The sequence below is a fragment of the Hypomesus transpacificus genome, chromosome 10 (assembly GCF_021917145.1).
Source record: "Hypomesus transpacificus isolate Combined female chromosome 10, fHypTra1, whole genome shotgun sequence".
NCBI classification, from domain to species: domain Eukaryota; kingdom Metazoa; phylum Chordata; class Actinopteri; order Osmeriformes; family Osmeridae; genus Hypomesus; species Hypomesus transpacificus.
The window spans coordinates 1,568,868-1,588,483 of record NC_061069.1 but is presented as its reverse complement, the minus strand read 5'-3'; the positions used below and the strand labels follow the sequence as shown (position 1 = coordinate 1,588,483).

The 19,616-nt window shown below is 48.5% G+C and overlaps 1 protein-coding gene across 5 annotated transcripts in view; it reads left to right on the top strand.

The window, feature by feature from the left end:
* The window catches only part of LOC124472165 (adhesion G protein-coupled receptor L2-like), a 63,156-nt gene that overhangs the window by 12,564 nt on the left and 30,976 nt on the right, over positions 1-19,616 (top strand). For 4 of the 5 annotated variants that reach the window (XM_047026845.1, XM_047026850.1, XM_047026847.1 and 1 more), the window contains exons 2-5: positions 308-538; positions 12,888-13,101; positions 16,175-16,284; positions 18,509-19,309. In XM_047026845.1, coding sequence (XP_046882801.1) covers positions 463-538; positions 12,888-13,101; positions 16,175-16,284; positions 18,509-19,309 — 1,201 coding nt within the window. In that variant the 5' untranslated portion in view covers positions 308-462. Of the gene's footprint in view, positions 1-307; positions 539-12,887; positions 13,102-16,174; positions 16,285-17,203; positions 17,219-18,508; positions 19,310-19,616 lie in introns of all 5 variants that reach the window. The other variant, XM_047026846.1, reaches the window with a different exon arrangement.

Below are 19,616 nucleotides of genomic sequence, written 5' to 3'. Positions count from 1 at the left end.
TTGGACGCGATCAGTATGAGCGAGCACGCACACCCGCTACAGTGCTCGCCCTGTGTTTGATTTATTTATTTGTTGAGGAGCACCCATCCAGCAGCATGGAAACATCAAGTAAAATGACGACATGTTGACTGAATGATATGTGTGATGTCTATGGTTATGTCTCTAGCTCATGAAATCTTTTCCGGAATGTTTTCCCAGCAGTAATGGCAATGGCACGGCCCTATACAAAGATGATGATGGTGATTTTGAATGTCTTGCGCTACTCATTTCTTCCCATCCTCACCATTTCTCCTTCCTATTCTTGCAGATGAGAAGATGACTGGTGAGGCTTCTCTGAGAACCACGGATCGTTGACGTTTCCCAGCTCTCTCGCTCCGTGTTTTTTTTTTTCCCGTCCGCAAAAACGTTGAAGCACTACCATCAGACAGCAGTCATCTGGAGCCCATTTCCCCTGAAAGCACAATGGCCTCAACACAGTGGAGGTGTTCCCTGTTCCACTGGCTGCTGCTCACTCTCATTTACCTTCATTGTTCCGAAGGTAAGTTATCACATGCGGCTGACACCTGTGCTCCCATGAATATATATGAAACATCTCTTATTACTCAATGTACCAACACTTTTTCCAGAGACCAAAAAAAACAAATTAATTTATAGTAAATATAGGTTCTAGCCACCATTGAGATGAGCCACCATTGAGCCTGTACCATTGAGATGCAATGGTACAGGTTCATGTGTTTTTTTTAATTGCTTTTGCTTTTTTTGTCTCGTATAGATAGTGATACACCATGTACCACTGGACAAAAATACATCTGTTAGAAAGAACTGACATTGGCAATTCCTGTCTCGAAATTGCCTTGTTTACTTAAAGTGGACGATTGTCTCCTATCCAAGTGTTTATTTCCCTCTGACATGCTGCCAGTGCATAGTCTAAATACGCACCTTGATTAGACAATCTGAGCAGACAGAGCACCTGGTTCCATCAAGCTGGCACTCTGCCAAAGCCAGGAGTTTTTGGAGAGAATTACTGATGTTCTAGAATGTTGTGGAAAGACATCCCCAAGGCTGTATTTCATTTCCCTCCATCACGTTTGATTAGTATGTTTGGGTGTAATTACAAGTTTTGTCTTAAAATACTCTTTCTGTTATATACCCATCAGAATCCCTGATGGTGGTATGTCTGCTTAATGACAATCATTACATTTCCGTTCCCTTTCTTTCTCATTGTACTCTGAAACAAAGTAGACTGAAATCACATACTTGTGTGCCAAGCATTGATTACAGCAATATGTCAAAGTGCATCATTCCGGAGGTTTCTTCTGAAATGTTTTCCTGTTTTTATTACAAACTGTCGTCAGCATCCCTGTCCCCGAGCTGTATTTGGATCGAGCTGTGGGAAGTGATTTGTTAACAAAGAGAGATGGCGCTGTAACAAACTGTCAGACTCGGTGACAGAGATACATTTTCTTTGTACATTTGAACCATTGTACCACCGTATGAAAGCGTTCAGAGATTGTGACTCAGAAGGCGAAAGTCATCCCAGTGAGAGGAGCCTGTGAAGAACAGGACTGTGGTCTGTTGAGCTCCGGAGCCCGCCTGGGCCGAGTGCTTCCCGTTCGTTTTCCCCCCTCAGACGGGAGGCTCTGCTTTGGTATGCAGAAAGCCCAAGGTTTTGGGTTTCACTTGACGCGAGGGCTCTCTGCTTGTATGAATGCATATTTGCCCATTCATCAATGAAGGAATGTGTGTGCGGGTTCCTCTGAAAGCAGCGTGCGAGCCGTCCACATGTCACTCACCTTCACCCTGCCTGGCCCCCGAGGCCCGGCATTTTTGGGAAGTATGGAACATATCCCAGGATGCCTGGGACAAACAGGCCTCGCCGTAATTAACTGCCCTTCTTGCTGGCAGATAGGATCACAGTGTGATCATTTACACCCAAAACATTCCTCCTGCTCAGACATCTTTAATGGCTTACTTGAGCGGGAAGGATGTGTTTTCCTCCCGCTAGTTATTGACCACTCGCGTTTCCTGAAGTAAAGGGAAGGAAGGATGTGATCAAAAATGTCAAGGACATGATTCAAAATGGGGATCGATTGTGATGCCAAGACGAATGCGTGGAAAATTCTGATTTTTCCTTTAATCAGACCCATTCATAAATATCCTTGGCCTTAATTAGATACACCAAGAAATTGCAGTCACAGTTGTATTAGCATAACATGCTCTATTTCAATTCAAAGAGACAATCAGCCAGGATGTGCCTTTCACGAAGGGTAGGTGGCATATATTTAAAGTGACGTTTTAACCGGCGAGAGGAATCCTCTTTTTCTGGGTGTACTGTGTTCACATAGGCTATCTTCTTTCATGGTTTTCTTCTAGACATGATCTAAGTGCTCTATATTGACACTGCCTGAGAAGCTAACTGGATCATGGATGAGCTGGTTTGTTCAGAGGTGTTTTCAGACCTCCTCTGTTAGAGGTATGGAGATGGATGTTCACATGGTTCAGAGTGAGAAACCACAAAGGCAGGGCCAGGACACAGGCTGATACCTGCCAGCTTCTCACAATGCCAGTTATTGTGATCTTCAAAGAAGCGGAGCCCATGTTTGGGTGGATTATGTTTTGCGGTTTGTTTGTGTTAGACGCTGAGCTGGCTGTTGTGTGTGCGTGTGTGGTAATGCCGATTTTCATATGAAGCTTCACTGAAACATCCAAACATGAACACGAGGAAGATTAAATAGATGGTGCCATTTGTCTGTACTATCTGTGTGATCTCTGTGTGGACATGGATTGGATAACTTAAGAAACCATGTTTGTTTTGTGCCTAACAAGTGTTTGCATTTCAGGAACTTTCCTTTAGGTGCGGTTTCAGCCCACTCTAATTCTGTTTGCCAAGTGCATTACAGAGATGTAGCAGAGGTTTGACACACAAGTTTAAATATTTAAAGTATTCTACCAATTTGAACATTATTGCTCTTCCACACAAATGAGAGAATATCAGAATAGTTGACCGAGAAGTGAAACCCTGTCACCTAATGTTGTACTTAATTTATGAACAGTTCTTGACAGACATGGGTAATAAGTCATACACCATTAGTCCTGAGCTACTGGAGATGGAGAAGCCGTCCCTGTGCACCACACTGGTATTTCCAGTCTGAGTCCAACAAAGGGAATGGCCCTTGTACCTCAGCTCCAGTCTGGCCCTGGGGCCCAGACATCCTGTCTGTCAACCAGGGCTACGCTCAGTTTGGAGGTTTTATAATTCCTATCTGAATGCTATGAGGCTGTGACAGGGATATCATGAGTGATCAACAGAGCCATTGGAAGATTCACAGATGACTGGACAAACTGCGTGGCAAAGACAGGCACACACACACACACACACACACACACAAACATAAACGAAAACACACACACAAAAGATCTGATTTATCAGTCTCTTGTGGACTTTCTGCCAGAATGTGAAACCGTCCATGAAACAAGACTGGTTTTATCACCCGGACATTAATCTGGCCATGACGGACGTGTTGGTAGGTGGGGGTGGCGGTGGGGTTGGGGGGGGGGGGGTGTTGAAAGACACATCTCCTCCAGACTCTTCATTCTGTTGTCACGACGCTCTGCTCCTTCCACTAATGACTCTCATGACACCCACTGTCCCATATCATCTGTCACATGGTTTGTGGATTTGCGTTTGAATGTCAAAATCCGTTTTGCCGAAAAAGAAAAGAAAGAAATGTATTTGTTGTGGCTGTTTCCTACATTGGGCTTCAGGGATGACTCAAACAACACTGGAAATACAGTGGTGTGTTGGACACGACCACGGAATGAGACGAAAATGAGACCGTGTCGCGTACAAAGTGTGGATCTGAATTTGGTTCGGGGAAAATAAGAACGAAATGCAATATCAACTTGGATGGGCTCACTCCAGATTTAGAGCCGCACTGGTTTCCTGAGTGGGTCTTCGGTAAACCAAAAAACAGCAAAAATGTTCTTGTACGCGAAGAGAATTTAGGAGAGCACGCCTTTGGGAGAGGCCTGCTTTATTGTGTATTTACATGTGATAGTAAAACTCCCTGTTATATGGCTTCGATGATGAACAGGCCCTCAATCTAATAGGCTGAGAGCTACAGTTTCTGACAGTTTGATTTCATTTGCTAAGCATGCCTTAAATCTGGCACCCTGGCAGCGACGCAACCCTGCTCAATTCACACCCCTCTAAGTCACAGGAGTATAAACACTGGACCAGATGCCTCCTTCACTCTTTCCACCCAAATGCATGGGCTCTGTACTGACTCTACTCAGACAGTTCTGTGCAAATAACACAGCAGTCCAGCTTTAGTGTTCCCTGTAGTAACACTCCTTCAGAGTGTAAACTTTCGGATTTGCTTTTCACAAGTGACTTCTTCCCAGGACTTGCAGCTGTCAAGACAATGTACTGTATTTAATCCAGAGAGGAAACGGAAAAGCTTTTAAAGTTAAACCCAATGATCAGACCACGCCGGTCTGCAACATTGTATTTATTCAATTTATTCCCAAATGTTTGCCAAGAGTGTTAATTATAGATAGACTGAAACAAAGACATGCAAATCAAAGTTGACAGGACCTTCGTATTTACCTTCGTGTTGCTTGATACCTTTTGTTCAAAGATTTCTTGTTGGTAGATTTATCATTAGTTAACGATAAGCAGAACAATAAACACGTGTGATGCTCGACAACAAACAAGAACAAAGGCACGTTATATACTGGGAAGAGTAAGAGATAAGAGAAGCCATGACGAAAACAAGGCTAATAAATCCTGTCTCAGCTGTTTATACCTGCACGCAAACACAGTTTTAAGACGGCTTCAGTTTCTCTGTCATGACATTTTAAGTAACATCCTGTTTGCAGAAGAGGATACTTTTAAAGTCTGCATTCAGATTTCAATAGGAAGTGGCCTACAATTATATTCTCAGTATGTGAAGATTGTCCAGACATTATCCCCACTTTGAGACACATTTGTCACTGGCATTTATTTCTCAACACTTTTGCAGTGAAAAAAAAAAAGCGGCGATGTTAATTCACGCTTGGCTCGGCGACATGTGATTTACACAGCAGATGTTTGTTTTCTCCAAGACGTCGACAGATAATGGAGAGTGTTTGAAACAGATCAGAATTGCACCGAAAACGGCCAAACGTAAAGGGGGGAAAAAACAAGGTTCAAAGAAAACCCGTTTGGGGCCTTTGCAGGCCAGCCTTGTCTCTTGTGCACGTGTGGCCTGGTGTTTGTGTATGCCTCGGTCAGTCTGCCGGTTCTGTCTGGAGAGAATGAATGCAGCTCTGTCCCATCCCTTCAGTGGTAATCCCTCCAGGCAAGCTGGGGCCACAGAGCATGACAACACTATTTTTTTGTCCTTTTTCTTTTTTTTTTGTCCAGGAATTAAATGTCACCCCAGGGTGGGTCACCTGCAAACAAAAGGCAGCTGGGTGATTTTCAGGTATAAACAGTCCAAGATAAGGGAGCCCTTTGCCGCTGTGCAGGAAATTGAATAAGTGAGAGGCAGAGGGGGGGGGGGAAACGTCCCGCAAAACAGTGTGGCACAAAGAGACGTTTTGTTTGCCGTACGTTATCAGTATTGACCTCCTCTTGTAGCATATTCCTCGCTTGAGTGCGCGCGGGGCACAATGGCCTCGTCGAAGAGGAGGGCAGGAAAGCGTCCGTCACCAAGGTCCCTCGCCCGTGGCTCTTATCAGGGGACCTGCTTGTTGTTGGTATTGACTGGGCCCCGTGTGGGCGGGGGCGGGGGCAAGGTCATCACACTCCAGTCAATCAAACTGGTCAGTGTTCCAGAGATAGCAGGGCCCAATGCTGTGGAATGTGTCTGTTTATCACTGACTTCCTGGACAAGCCTCCAGGAGGGGCACCTTATTGGATAGTCGTTAAGGCCATGGCCCTATAAGGACGCACATGCCAAGCCAAGCCAAACACAATTGATTATACCATTATGAATATGTTTTATTGTGCCGTGTGTTTGTGGCAGTGGACGCTGGCATGTGTGTCTGTTTGTGAGTTTGCTGAGGTGTGTGTTTCGCGTGTGTGTACTGGCACAGCCCTGCAGTCTCCTGGGCTGCCCCCGTCCCCAGTCACCCTTGGCTGTCTCAGCCTCATTATTCTGAAGCCATGTAATCTCTGTTCTGGTGGCGGCTCGTCATGACACTCTTGTCTACGTGTCGTACCGAGGGAGCCTCCTGGGCTTGTCTCGGGAACGGGGGGGGGGGGGGGGGGGGGGGGGGGGTGACTCTGCCTCAGCAAGCAAGCACAGAGACGCAGACATGTGATGAACCTGCCCTCCTCCTTCCCACCAGCCCATCCCACCCTCAGGGAAGGCACCTGACTTTTCCAACGGGGGACCTTAGCCCTTTGCTAAGCCCAGCTGGGGTTTGAAGTGCAGGGGCAGGGGGGAGGGTTGGCATGGGGAGGGTTAGCGATGGACCTTTCAGGGAGTTTAAGTAGCAGAATCATTCCGAGGGGATCAAGGCACCAGGACTCCGCCCTGGCTGCTCGCTACGTGCGGGTGTTAGAGGGGAGATTCATTTGCGTTTTTCCTGCTTCTTCTCCAGACTCTGTTGTTTCTGTGCGTTTCATCAACTGCTGGAGAAAAGCAAACGTAAACAGTATGAACCCTGTGAACAATATGCAGCTACTCCCCTGTATAGCGGTGAACTAATTCTGTCAACATGTCTCTCTCCCCTGTGCATATAGGGTGTTTTATTTGAACTCCCGATAAGAATTTGCTTGCTGTTAAATGTTTAGCCTCTGTGACAGATATTTGTATCGCTTTGAGGGGAGTGTGTTATTCGCATAACTTGTGGAATTCCCCGGCCTCCACAGCAGTGGAGCTGGATGGTTAGATGGGAAAGACAAAAGGGAGAGGCGGATTTATTTTCAAAATCCTTGCCGTGTGTCATCCCTATCATGATGAGTCATATTAATGGACGACCCTCCACTGGCCTTCAAGGATTATATGCATTAGCAATGTAATGAAGCGCTCCTCTTCCCGAGACGGCTTGCTCAGATGTGTCTCCAGGAGGTCAGAGGTCACTCAGTCCATTGACAGAGAAGAGGAGCTTCAGTTTGAACAGGCATGCTGAGATAACCCCATGCTCGCCCAGGGCCTAGGTCTTAATGCTCACTCCCTTTAGGGAGTACTTGATGTGAGAAAGTCCACAGCTGGAATAGACCATCTTGCCTCCGAGCAAGAGGAATTAAACAGAGCCACTGAACTTGGACAAAGAAACTCCGAGCGAACACTGGCGATGCAGGGCAACCATATCGCGCCGCAAACACGACGGCCCCCCCCAAAAAAGACCCAGTCTCGACGTTAAAAGAGATTTCTCTCGGAAGAGAAATAGAGAGTGGAGATTGTGATGTTTTTGGACGGTCGAAGGGGGGGGGGGCTCTCGTGTGAGCACACCTGCATGCGCGCGTTTGACCCCGAGCCAGAGAGGGAGAGCAGCAGTGGGATGAGGGACAGCACCCAAGCATCTGCCGTGACAGGATCCCACTCCGTCTGAATAGACCCACCTGAGTGCATAAAGAGACTACACCTTGGGGAAGAGGGGGGGATGGGTGAGGGGGGGGGGGGGGGGGGGGGGAGCTCCATAATACTTAGCCCAGCTGATATGACAAATCCTTCTCTTTAAAAAAGAATCCCCCCCCTCTGGCAGACGTGCATCAACATGCAATACATGGGATGCTCCTCTGCCTGCCCACCCACTGTTCTTGGAGGGAGGGAAAAAAAAACATCACCCAGGAGATGAACTGGAGAAAGCATCACGGTCATGAATACAAATAGTGAATTTGGAACCTGAAGCATCAACGGTGTGCTCTTGCACCACGAGAGAGAGAGAGATTGGGGGAGAAAAAGAGAGAGATAGAAGAGAAGAAGAAAAAAAAAGCAATTGCCCTGAACGTGTCTTTCACCACAAATGGACTGGATCATAGTTCCGGGTTTATTTTCGAACACTTCTATCGGAATTGTGAGTGTTTGATAGCAGTTGGCTGGGAAAGCAGAGTTTAGCCTTCGGTTTTGTGGTCTTGCCCGACACTGTCTTTAGAAACCATTCCCAGCAAGGTAAGGGTCGAGAGAGGGCTGCGTGTCATATGTCCTTGTAGATTTTCACAATGACGTTTTGGCGGTTGAAATGAAATTGTAGCCACGGTGCTGTGGTCATGCTTCTGCTCAGGCTATCGCATGTGTTTGACAAACAGATGTTATTTTTGCAAGTCCCAAATCTCTCCCCTCATCTTCCACCTTATTCCCTCGAGTTGATAAGTGTCTCGCCTGAGAAGGTTGGATGTATAACTTTGTTCAGCACATCAGACAACAATCGCAGTGCAAGCACGTGGGGTGGGGGTAGACAGAAAAGATTATAACATGTAAAAAGAGGTTGATTGCCTCACCATCATCAACTTTAAGAAAAAAAATTCTAATTCCTTTGTTGCGAGGAGGAACAAAGACCGTAGGGGTAAAAAAGAGCCCAAACTTTGGTTTTGTTCTCACATGTTAAGCATTCAAATGTGCTTTCCATTTTTTTTCTTTCTCTCCTGTTTTCTAATTCCCTTTGGAAATCTTGACTTCATCTTTGGAAAACATAGTGTACGCCGGCTCTCAGGCCGGATATTGGATTATGGAGGCATCCACACAGTTGGAGGAATGCTTGACTCTGAGATCTTTTCTTTCTTCCAAAGATGTTGGCTACCAGTAATATTGAGAAAGAAATGACAAAAAAGACAAACAAATCTTGAGGCGCTCCCGCTGTGTCCACTATGGGGCCACTCTGATCCGACTAAAGGCTACACCCTCCTTTATCCCGCTGAGAATGAGTCCCTGTCAAGCACAGAACAATGGGGCCCAGCCTCAGGGAACAGAGCCATTTGCATGCAGCTGTTTGCCGTTTCCAGGACCACAAAAGCCAATCAAAGGGGCCTTAATGGAGGATGACAAGCGTCAACCAACGCCTGCTCTCTCTGTCTGCCCCCAGCCCTCGCCACTCAGTCTCCCCCTCCAAAAAACAGCCCCGTATTTCGACTCAGATCAAACATTCCACCACTTTTCTCCACCCCCCCCCTCCTTCCCCTCGTCTGAGGGCTTGGTGGAGGGAAGTTTGGGAGGGGTGGGGGAGGTCAAAGGTGAATAAGGATAGGCCTCCTGAGGACAAAACAATCCTGGGAAAGGTACTGCAAGGACGGACCTAAACATGACAGTATGTGTCTGGTCTTGTGCTCTTTACAGCTCTTTCCTAGATTGGCAAATGTCGATAGTTTTGTATCAGACCTCCCTTAATCACTGCATTTCTTCTCCGGGGTTTGAAAGCCATAGATTGTGCCACTGCCGCACTGGCTTTTTCAGCTTCACCCATCTGAGCCACAGTGCCAATTCCAATTTCAAGGGTGTTGATAGAAAACAAAATATGTATTATGGAGGAGGGATTGTTGCCAGTGAATTACAGCCTACAGACTGCAAAAGAGAAGTGACTCCCAGAATGCAACGGTATTGAGTGGCAATATTGGCCGCTGCCTTGCTCTCTTGAGCTCAGTAGCAGGCTTAGCGCGCTGGTCAGGGGGAGGGACCTGAAAAGCTACTCTTCTCCCAGTCATTCACTGACCAGAATGCCTGATAAGGCTCCGTGTCAACAAGGCCGGAGTAGGGGATCACAGCCAATTATGTCCCAGCTGAGGCAGTTGCCATGGCGATTTGATTGAGCATTCCATATAATTTATTATTTACTTGGCTGGGGTGCAGCCTTGGTGTGATTTCATGTTAGCCTGGAGGACTGGGGAAGACTGAGGAGCCGCAGTGTTTCACCCTCAGTTTCTCCCTGCCAGCTTTCTTAAGCTGGTTTCTGAACTGAGGCTGGTGCCTGCCTGTATGCTGCTGTGAAGTTGAGCAGTCGAACCAAGCACGGAGCCCAAAGATGAAAAGCTTCTCAGACATTCTGAAGACTTCGACACTCACGCACACAAACACGCACACACCCCCGCCCCCCCCCCCCCCCCCCCTTCAAAAAAAAACAAAAAACAAAAAAAAGTCTGAACTGTTTCAGCATGTTTTTTGAACTACGCTGACATGAAATGTCCTTGCAACATTTAAAGTACTTTCCCATGGTTTGCAGGTCCAAACTTAAAAACCAAAAGAAAAAGTACTACTTGTTATAGCCCTGGTGGATAAAGCACCCGGTAAAGGCCTGGTTTTAGGGGCTGTGTTGAAATGAGGCAGCCTTGACTGAAATGGCTGCTTCAGACCACAAAAGTAGTCTTGGCATTTTTGTAAAAGCAGGAATTTTCTACTGACTAAGTAAATAAAATCCTGAAATCTTTCGAAGTTTTTGTCATTATCTGTCCAATGACTGGAAGCTAAGACATCCATTAATGAGCCCAGGTCTATCTGGGGCTGAGGGAACCAGCAATTTGTCCAATATAGGCCTCCGGCACACGGTGAAGATACTCCCCTTAATTGATGTCCTTGTGCCCTATGACCAGGGAGATCCATACAGTGCAAGGAAAGAAGGAGGTAGGCGAGCACCAGGCTTAATCAATCGCTAGGCCTCTGTTGGCAGCTGTGTGCAATCACACCGCAGCAGACTGATGGATGGCCAGAGAGCTCGGGGAGGGAGGTTACAGTGAGGGGGGTGGGGAGGGGGGGGTACAGTCTTGAGGAGTGTTCTCCAGTCACTGTTTAAAAACCCCATGAAACGCATTCTTTCTGTCTGCTCTCTGTAGCCAGCGTGATAAACCTGTCACTCGCTGCATGAGCAACGGCCGAGCGGACTGTTCATTAGTCTTTGTGGCGAGGCAGGGCCCCGCTCTGCTCTTTTTATCATTCACTATTTTGGACAGGTTTTTTCTGAAAAGCGCGGGTAATTATGGTCGTCATTCCTATTACTTATTGGACAAGATGTGAAGGGAAGCCCACTCCCTCCCCACACACACAGCAGTGCCCCACACTGCTATCTCCATTAATCCACCCTAAACACCCAGGCTAAGCAGAATCTACGGGCCAGCAGATCCATCATGGTGTAATGCAGCGACGGAATGCTGGAGGTCTTGTCATCGTGCGTGTATATCTCGCCGTCCATCCGTCCGTCTATATCTGCCCCCCCCCCCCCCACTCGTGTGTTAGTCCACACTGTATGTGACAGGCTGCGCTGCCGTTGAATATATAATTTTAATGAAGCGAGGCCCAACAATCCAAAAAGGAGCGAGCGTGAGAGGTTGGGGTCGCGAGGTAGGAATTTCAAGCAGGAATCACTTCAACTTTCTGAGGTTTAAACCAAACTAATTGCGTCAAGCCCCGGCTGTCAAAAGTGGGAGGGTAATTAGCGCGAGGGTGCAAAGCGAGCCCGGGGTGGTTAGTGTTAGTACATGACAATGCGGCGCAGCCAATAGGAGCATGAACAAGGTAACAGGCTGAAAGCGGGGCTAATTAGGGGAGCGCGGAGCAGAAAACACAAATGGCAGCTGCCCCCTCTGGGACCCACTGTTGCCACGAACAATGGTGATTATTGACAGTTCATGCGGTGCTCTGCCTCGCACTTTTGCAACAGAGTGCATTTGCATTTTTGTACTTGGACTTAATCCTTGTCTCTGAAGTCGTTTTGTACTCGTCATTAGTTTATGACAAGTACTGTACTGTATCCAAGTTCTAATAGACAGTTACACTTTCAGTATTTCTTACTTCTCTTTGTGGAGTTTTTCTCTTGTTCTCTCTCTCTCTCCCCCCCCCCCCCCCCCCCCCCACTTACACACACACACACACCAATTTATTTTTTCACTGGTATTCTAAGCATTAATGGTTTGGCGTTTACTTTCTCTAGGAAAATAAATACATGTTTTGGGAATCATTTGTTGAAGAGGAACAAAACTAATTGTGAAACATTTAATTTTTCCCAAGCCTAGCTCTTTAGTTGAGCTCACATCTGTTAAGTCCCACGTATAGATTTTTCCTCTTGTGTGGACCCCAGACGGCCCCTCCTTCGATTGCCGACACTGTAAAATGGATTAGATTACACTCCATGCTGCTGAGATTCTGCTATTTTTCTGTCTTACTCCACTGATAGAAAAACAGTTCAAGTATCCCCAAAAAAACAAATCAGGAACCATGTACCTATTGTAAGGGAAGCACTTCTGAGTGAACCTACAGTATGCGTGTGTGTTGCTTAAGGGAGAGAGGTGGGTGGGAGGGTGTGCTCCAGTGTCGTCTCAGTATTTTCCCAGCGCTTTTTCACAGTTCCTTCTTGTATTCCCTGACTTAACATCTGAGGCCTCTGCCAACAAGTGGAGCGAAGAAATTGAATTAATTTGCCTTTCTCCCTCTAGCCTTGTTTATGTGCTACCACCTGTTTCGACTGTTGTCACTATAGGCCCACTGCACGCTTATGAACCTCTAAAGAGATATTTCTGGCCTTTTCTGCTTTATTGTGAGAGTTGCATTTACAGAGTGATGGGAAATGTAGGAGAGAGAGAGAGAGAGACGGGAAGAAATGGGAAATGGCCTGGGCCGGCTTCGAACCCGAGCCCCTGTGATAAGGCCTTAGCCTACGTGGTACGCACTCTGTCACCGGTGCGCCTACGTTTACATTTAGCCATTTAGCAGACGCTCTTATCCAGAGCGACTTACAGTAAGAACAGGGACATTCCCCCGAGGCAACAAGTGCCTTGCAAGGACACAACATCATTCGGCACAGCCAGGGGAATCAAACCGGCAACCTTCGGATTAATAACCCGATTCCCTAACCGCGCAGCCATCTGGCTCAGACTGCATCTGACTCTCACTGCACCTCCATGCTTATAAAGTTTTACGCCCATCATAAACACCCCACCCTTTTCTTTCCTCCTTCCTCTCCCACTCCTCCAGGGTTCAGCAGAGCTGCCTTGCCTTTCGGCCTGGTGAGAAGAGAGCTCTCCTGCGAGGGCTACGCCATCGACCTGCGCTGCCCGGGGAGTGACGTCATCATGATCGAAACGGCCAACTACGGACGGACGGACGACAAGATCTGCGACGCTGACCCCTTCCAGATGGAGAATGTCAACTGCTACCTCCCGGACGCCTACAAGATTATATCGCAAAGGTAAAAAGGCCGGGGCGAGGGTATCTCATATCCCAAACAAGCCCACGGAAGAAGGGAGGTGTGGAGAGAGATTTTCTTTCTTTCCCTCAGATCCTGAACCTCTCGAACTTCGAGCTTTTAATGAGATGGAGTTTGACTGGCATCTGCTTCAGCGAGATTGAGTTAAAGATATTGTCGAGGGGGGTGGAGACAGGAAACTAGTTTATGTGTTAAATTCAAACAGGTTGAACTTGGCAACCTTAGAACCTGGCAACCCTTCACCCATACTTCTTTGGTCCGCCGCCCTAGTGCAGATGCTGAGGCCCTATCAAATCAGAGCGGCTGAATCACATGACACGGCGCCCTCTTTATATCCCGTTTGGAACGTTTGACTTTCTTTGTTCAAACACTTGTGCTGCATTGACACTGCAAGGCCCCAATTCCCCCGAGCACTGCTCCCTTATAACACCATTTATATTAGTGCTGTTCTCCCAAGACGGTTCAGCACAGTAGAGCACACGCATCGCCTCCCTTCTGCCGCTCGGCCGCCCCCAGAGGTGTAGATGTGTGTATTTAAAGGGCTCCGGATTAACTATTCATAAGTCACAAGCAGTCGTGCTCAGCCAACGAGACGGGGCCTTGCCCCGGCTCCCCCTCCTGCCACCCCGCTCCCCCTCATGCCGCCCCCCCCCCCCCCGCTCCCCCCTTCTGCCCACTTCCCCCCCGCTCCCCCTCCTGCCCCCCCCCCCCCCCTCCCCCCTCCTGCCACCCTGAGCACCGGCAGCTACAGCAGGGCCCCGCTCCGCCATCTCTCCCGCCCCGCCCGCGTCTGCCCCCCGTCCCCGACCGACGGTTCCGCCGTCAAACCCGCTAATCAAGACGCCCTGTGTTAGCCCGTCACGCTGGGTTTGCGGCAACAATCATGGAATTCTCAAACAGACAGACGGCACTAATCGCTCTCCGACTCGTCTCCCCCCCTCCTCCCATTTGACTGTGATCCGTCACACTCCGGTAGAGACGCGTCGATAGTCCCTCTCTCCCCGGTTTGCCCCAAACCCCCTGAACAGCACTTCAGACTAATCTGCAACAATGACTCGGAGAGTAGAGGTGCGAGTGGGCCCGGCTTGTCTGCGCCGCCAATGTCCCCAGCTAGTCTACATGATTCTAATTGGCTGGATCAGAGGAAATGGATCCTGACAATAATTAGCATTGATATAACAACCCAAGCTGTGTCTGTAGCCCTACTACCACGGTGGGACGAATATCCAGTCTACCACACACTGAAACAATTGAGTACAACTGCTCACACATTCACACTGTCACATCAACCCGCACACCCGATATGTGGAAATTGGGCTTTCAGAGGAGCGTGGAGGATAGTTCATGCACACCAAAGCATTTGGAGGGAAGGCAGCAAGGAAGAAAGTCCTGTAAATGAACTCAGAATCCTAATTTCTGGTGTCATTGGGGTGTCATTGGAGGAAAACAGGAAAGAGTTGGAGATTAATTGCCAGTGTTTTGCAAAAGGGAAGTTCTAGGGCTTTCTGCATCCTTCCCCCGTGCTATCTTCTCCCTCAGAGTAGGGCAGGGTAATGGCCTCGGGCAGAGGATAATGAAATTGTTCTCAATTAATATTCTCTGGCGGAGGTTGCCTGAGTGTAGCTAGCAGAAGCAGTCATGGCATAGCCTCCCAGACACCCCCAGTAATATGATCATGTGGCCCTGGTGATGGTGATGGGTATGGGGTTGGGGGGTGATGGTGATGGTGATGATGATGGTGATGATCTGTAGGCTGTTATTGTAAATTATGCCATGGAGAAACAGTTGGAAAGGAGATAGGGGATATATCATTACTGTTTATTAGGTAGAACTGATGGTTCAATATCTCAGCAGCAATTACAAGTTCAAAGCAGACATTCCGTCACTAGTTATGGAATATTTGCTATTTGATATTTGATATTATTTAATATTTTCACTTGTACTGTGAATCACGGCGAAATGTCATGTTAGATGAATGGGTCACGACTCGCGAGCTAGTTTATGTAGAACTGGCTAACAGTTTGATTTTCAAATGGACAGTGGTCCACCTGTGTTCCTTTCAGTGATCTGTCTGGCTTTTGTGACTTTGCATTTGACCTCCTCAAATATTTATCATCGACCTTCAAATTGTTAAGTCTTTTTAGGGGGGGGGGGGTCTTTTTCCCCCTCCTGAATGTCTGTTTGGCTCTGCGTCGGTCGGCAACCCTCTCAATCCTCCTGTCTCAAGAGAGCTTGATTGAAGTGGGGCCAATTTCACCCTGTGTTTGCACAGAAAATCGCTCATCTCTTTTCCGTTTTCTCTCACTCATCCGCTCGCAAAACATGCAGGCACAAACAGGAAACACACACTCATGCGAACACACTCGCGTCTTAATGCAGCCGTCTCTCACACAGTTTCAAAGGCTATAAGTAATATGCTAATGAGTCCAGTGGAACTTGATGTGTTATATGTGGTTTTCCTTTTCCAAAGAATCTCTTCTCCGGTTACCAATGAAAGGCAGCCATTTCTCTCAATGACATGCCCAAACCCCCTGCGGGGCTTTTTGAAATGATTTCCTCTCTCATAAGAGAGTGGCAGAAGGGTGCTCGTGTAGACGTGGCTTGGAACCACCACCGAAAGCTCCAGCGGTGAGGTAACCTGCCACCGAATATGTCACCTCTGGATGTCTCTCATATACTCTTGGTCTAATGAAAGAGTTTAGGTGTACCGTCGATGAAACACATATTCCGACCTCCTCTCGACACATCCATGACTCACCCAAACCCCAGCTCTTCAAATGCGTTTCGCCATCAGCATGTTCTCTCTCTCTCCCCCTCTCTCTTTCGCTGATCTCTTTCACCCCCTTTTCTCCCTCCACTTGCCCAGGGAGGCAACTACAGAACATGGCACCAAGACTCTCCCCGGCCCAGAAGATGATCATCCCAGAAATGTTTTCGATATCCTCGATTTGTATTGGACGACGGAAGTCCCCCGCTCACGCTGAGTGGTCTGTTAGCACCCCACTGAGGACATCTGCTCCCACCAGCTCTCAACCCTGTGGTCCATCTTTTTCAGGTGTAACAACCGTACCCAGTGTGTGGTTGTCACTGGGTCCGACGTCTTTCCAGACCCCTGCCCGGGAACCTACAAGTACTTAGAGGTCCAGTATGAGTGTGTTCCCTATAGTAAGTATTCTGTCTACATGTTTGTCTACATGTGCCTCCGATTGCACCGCACCTGTCTCTCTTTCTCTGTGTACTACACACTTTAATCTGACCTTTTAGCCGTCGACAATCGGGTCGAGTTAATCCCTTCTCTTTTTGACCGACCTCTTCTTTCTGTTGTGATCCTCTCCCAGATAAATCTATTTTCTCTGGTCCCTTTAACGTCCAGGGTTGCGTTCTGTCTCCAACAGTCGAGCGAGGGCCTCCTACTGGGAACGGAAGGCCATATTTGGGCTGACGCTACATTCCTCATTGTTTATTTGCCATTGTGTGTTTTGGCTCATTAAGGCAGTTGAGCCTGTAACATTAGCGGCACGTTATGTTTTGTGTGTGGGCGAGGGTCTTTGGAATCGAGTTGAGATTTGTGTCTGTAACGTCGGTGTTCACGCCACCCCCAGTTGAAACGGCCAGAAATAACTAGTGCTCGGTTTCCCTGAGAATGAGATCTAATCTAAACAGATATATCAGGCAGCGCAAAAGCACACTGGATGAATCGAGGATTCCGATGGGACTTTTTAATAGCAGTTCGTGTTGTAGACATATTAGATTTCAACCCGGCCGTGTGTGTGATTTCAAAATGGGGTTTGACGACACCAGAAGAAGAAATGCACGAACACATCATCATTCTCAGGGGCAACACGCATTGTAAAGGCCTCGATGTGAGCCGTGTCCATTTTTTTATCGCAGGAGCAGAGGCTGTCTAACACTGTTTCTGTTTTTCTGTTTTACCTTGCTTTCCTCCCCAACACAGGCCAGCTGTCTCCTCCTCATGTCCTCTAACATTCTCTACTCGTGTACCTGCATGGTAGTTGACTCCTGATAACCTTTTCTCTCCCTTGTGCACTTTTTTTTTTGCTTTCTTTTCCAATGCCTAAAATAGAAGTGGAACAAAAAGGTAAATGAGTGGTTTGGCCCTCACCGCCCTCCCCCTCCCCGCCCCCACACACACCCCACCAAGCTCCTTGTCCTGTGGTGTTGAATCCAGCCCCCCTTACCCCCCCCTCCCCCTCTCCCCCAACTCCCCTTGTCTTCCTCCCTTTTGATTGCCTCTCTTTGTTCAATGCCAAAACCCATGGGGGGATTGATTGCAGCACTGGGAGCCCAATTTAAATTTCGAAACCAGATTTTAAAAGGAGCCCATATGCCTCTTAAAGAGATCTCAGTCCAGACGGGTAATGCACGGCATATCCTAAGAGAGATCAGCAGCCGATGTCTACAGCGAGGGGATATCATCGCAGCCTTAGCTAGAGAGAGAGTAGTCATCAGTGTCCTCGTATTCGGGGGCCGGTCGCGGTATGCTTGGCCTCTATCACCCCCTCTCTGCATGTGATGTTCAGTAGCAGGGATGGCTGAGTGAGGCTAACCAGGTTGTAAGCGGAAAATCATCGGAAAACGAAAGGTATTTCGGGGGAGTTATTATGGATGCAGTGATTTGGAACTTGTCCGTTGCCTCCCTCACTCATCCCTGTGAGACAGAAGCAGACTTGAGGCCATTGGTGCTACCCTTCATTCTGTCTCCACCCCACCCCACCCTCCCCCCCCCACCCCCATTTGACCTCCATCCAAACTCTCTGTCTGTCTGTCGTTTGGTCCCACCGCAAGATGTGACGTCTTCCCCTCGTCCTTTCGTTTCACGACCCGAGCCATGTGTGCGTGCATGTGGAGCGTGTCATGTACCTAGCTGTCAGCACGGTACACGATTCCAGAAACAAGCTGCCATTACGTGTGTCTGTCGCCCGCAATCCCACTTATAGGACCCTTCTAAGCACTAGCTTGTCCCCAACCTCTGCCGTCTCCCAGGTCTTGCATTTACAGGTACCTTCTCCTTTGATTTTTTCCTTACATTTGTTTTTGTCCCACACAGTCAGCGTATGGCAGAATCTTAAGAAGTCAACCCTTTGTTGATTCCGACTCTTATCATTCTACACCGCCATCTGGACATAACCCTTTGTTTTCCTCTTTTCCCTCTCCACAAACAATAGCAAAAAACGACAGTATAAAAACGACTCCCAAAAATAGACTCCGACACCGATGTCCCTGACTCGGACAGCAATAGATTTGGACAGCAGCAACAAACAAACAAAAGATACCATTAAAAGAACAGAAATTCAGGTGTTTCAATTCAATCTCGGCTGTTTTAACCTAAATGCCTGATTTTGTTTCGCTCCCCTCTTTCTGTCACTAGTTTTCATTTGTCCCGGGACTCTGAAGGGGGTCGGGGAGCCCACCTTTGTGTTTGAGGCGGAGCAGCAGGCGGGGGCATGGTGCAAAGACCCCCTCCAGTCGGGGGACAAGGTCTTCTTCATGCCCTGGACGCCCTACCGCACCGACACGCTCATCGAGTACGCCTCCCTGGAGGACTTCAAGAACAGCCGCCAGACCACCACCTACAAGCTCCCTCACCGGGTGGACGGCACAGGCTTCGTGGCCTACGACGGCGCCATCTTCTTCAACAAGGAGCGCACGCGCAACATCGTCAAGTTCGACCTGCGCACGCGCATCAAGAGCGGCGAGGCCATCGTGGCCAACGCCAACTACCACGACACGTCGCCGTACCGCTGGGGCGGCAAGACGGACATCGACCTGGCGGTGGACGAGAGGGGCCTGTGGGTGGTGTACGCCACGGAGCAGAACAACGGGCGCATCGTGGTGAGCCAGCTCAACCCGTACACGCTGCGCTTCGAGGCCACGTGGGACACGGCGTACGACAAGCGCTCGGCCTCCAACGCCTTCATGGTGTGCGGGGTGCTGCACGTGGTGCGCTCCACCTACGAGGAGAACGAGAGCGAGGCCAGCAAGAGCCACATCGACTACACCTATAACACCAAGCTGAGCCAGGGCGAGTACACCGACATCCTGTTCCCCAACCAGCACCAGTACATCGCCGCTGTGGATTACAACCCCAGGGACAACCAGCTCTACGTGTGGAATAACTTCTACATCCTGCGCTACGACCTGGAGTTTGGCCCGCCGGATCCAGACGAAGGTAAGGCTCTGAACACCCTCCCTCCTCCGTCTCTCTCTCTCTTTCTGTCCGTGTTGTCTTTGTATAAAATGAGGATCTTACACTGGAAGCTAGCAGTGTGAGGAGTCACGGACGACTGCCTTTTAATTCCGAATGCAATCCAGGTGTGATATGGGGAAGAGAGCTTTGTTAGTCTTGGGGAAAGGGCTCATTTGCAAACAGAAATGACAGATTCACCTTGGACCGAGAGATGGCTTCTGCGGGGACCTTGTTGGCACACAGCTCCTGAAAGCCCTGCTCCATTATTACCATATGCCAAGTCCAGACA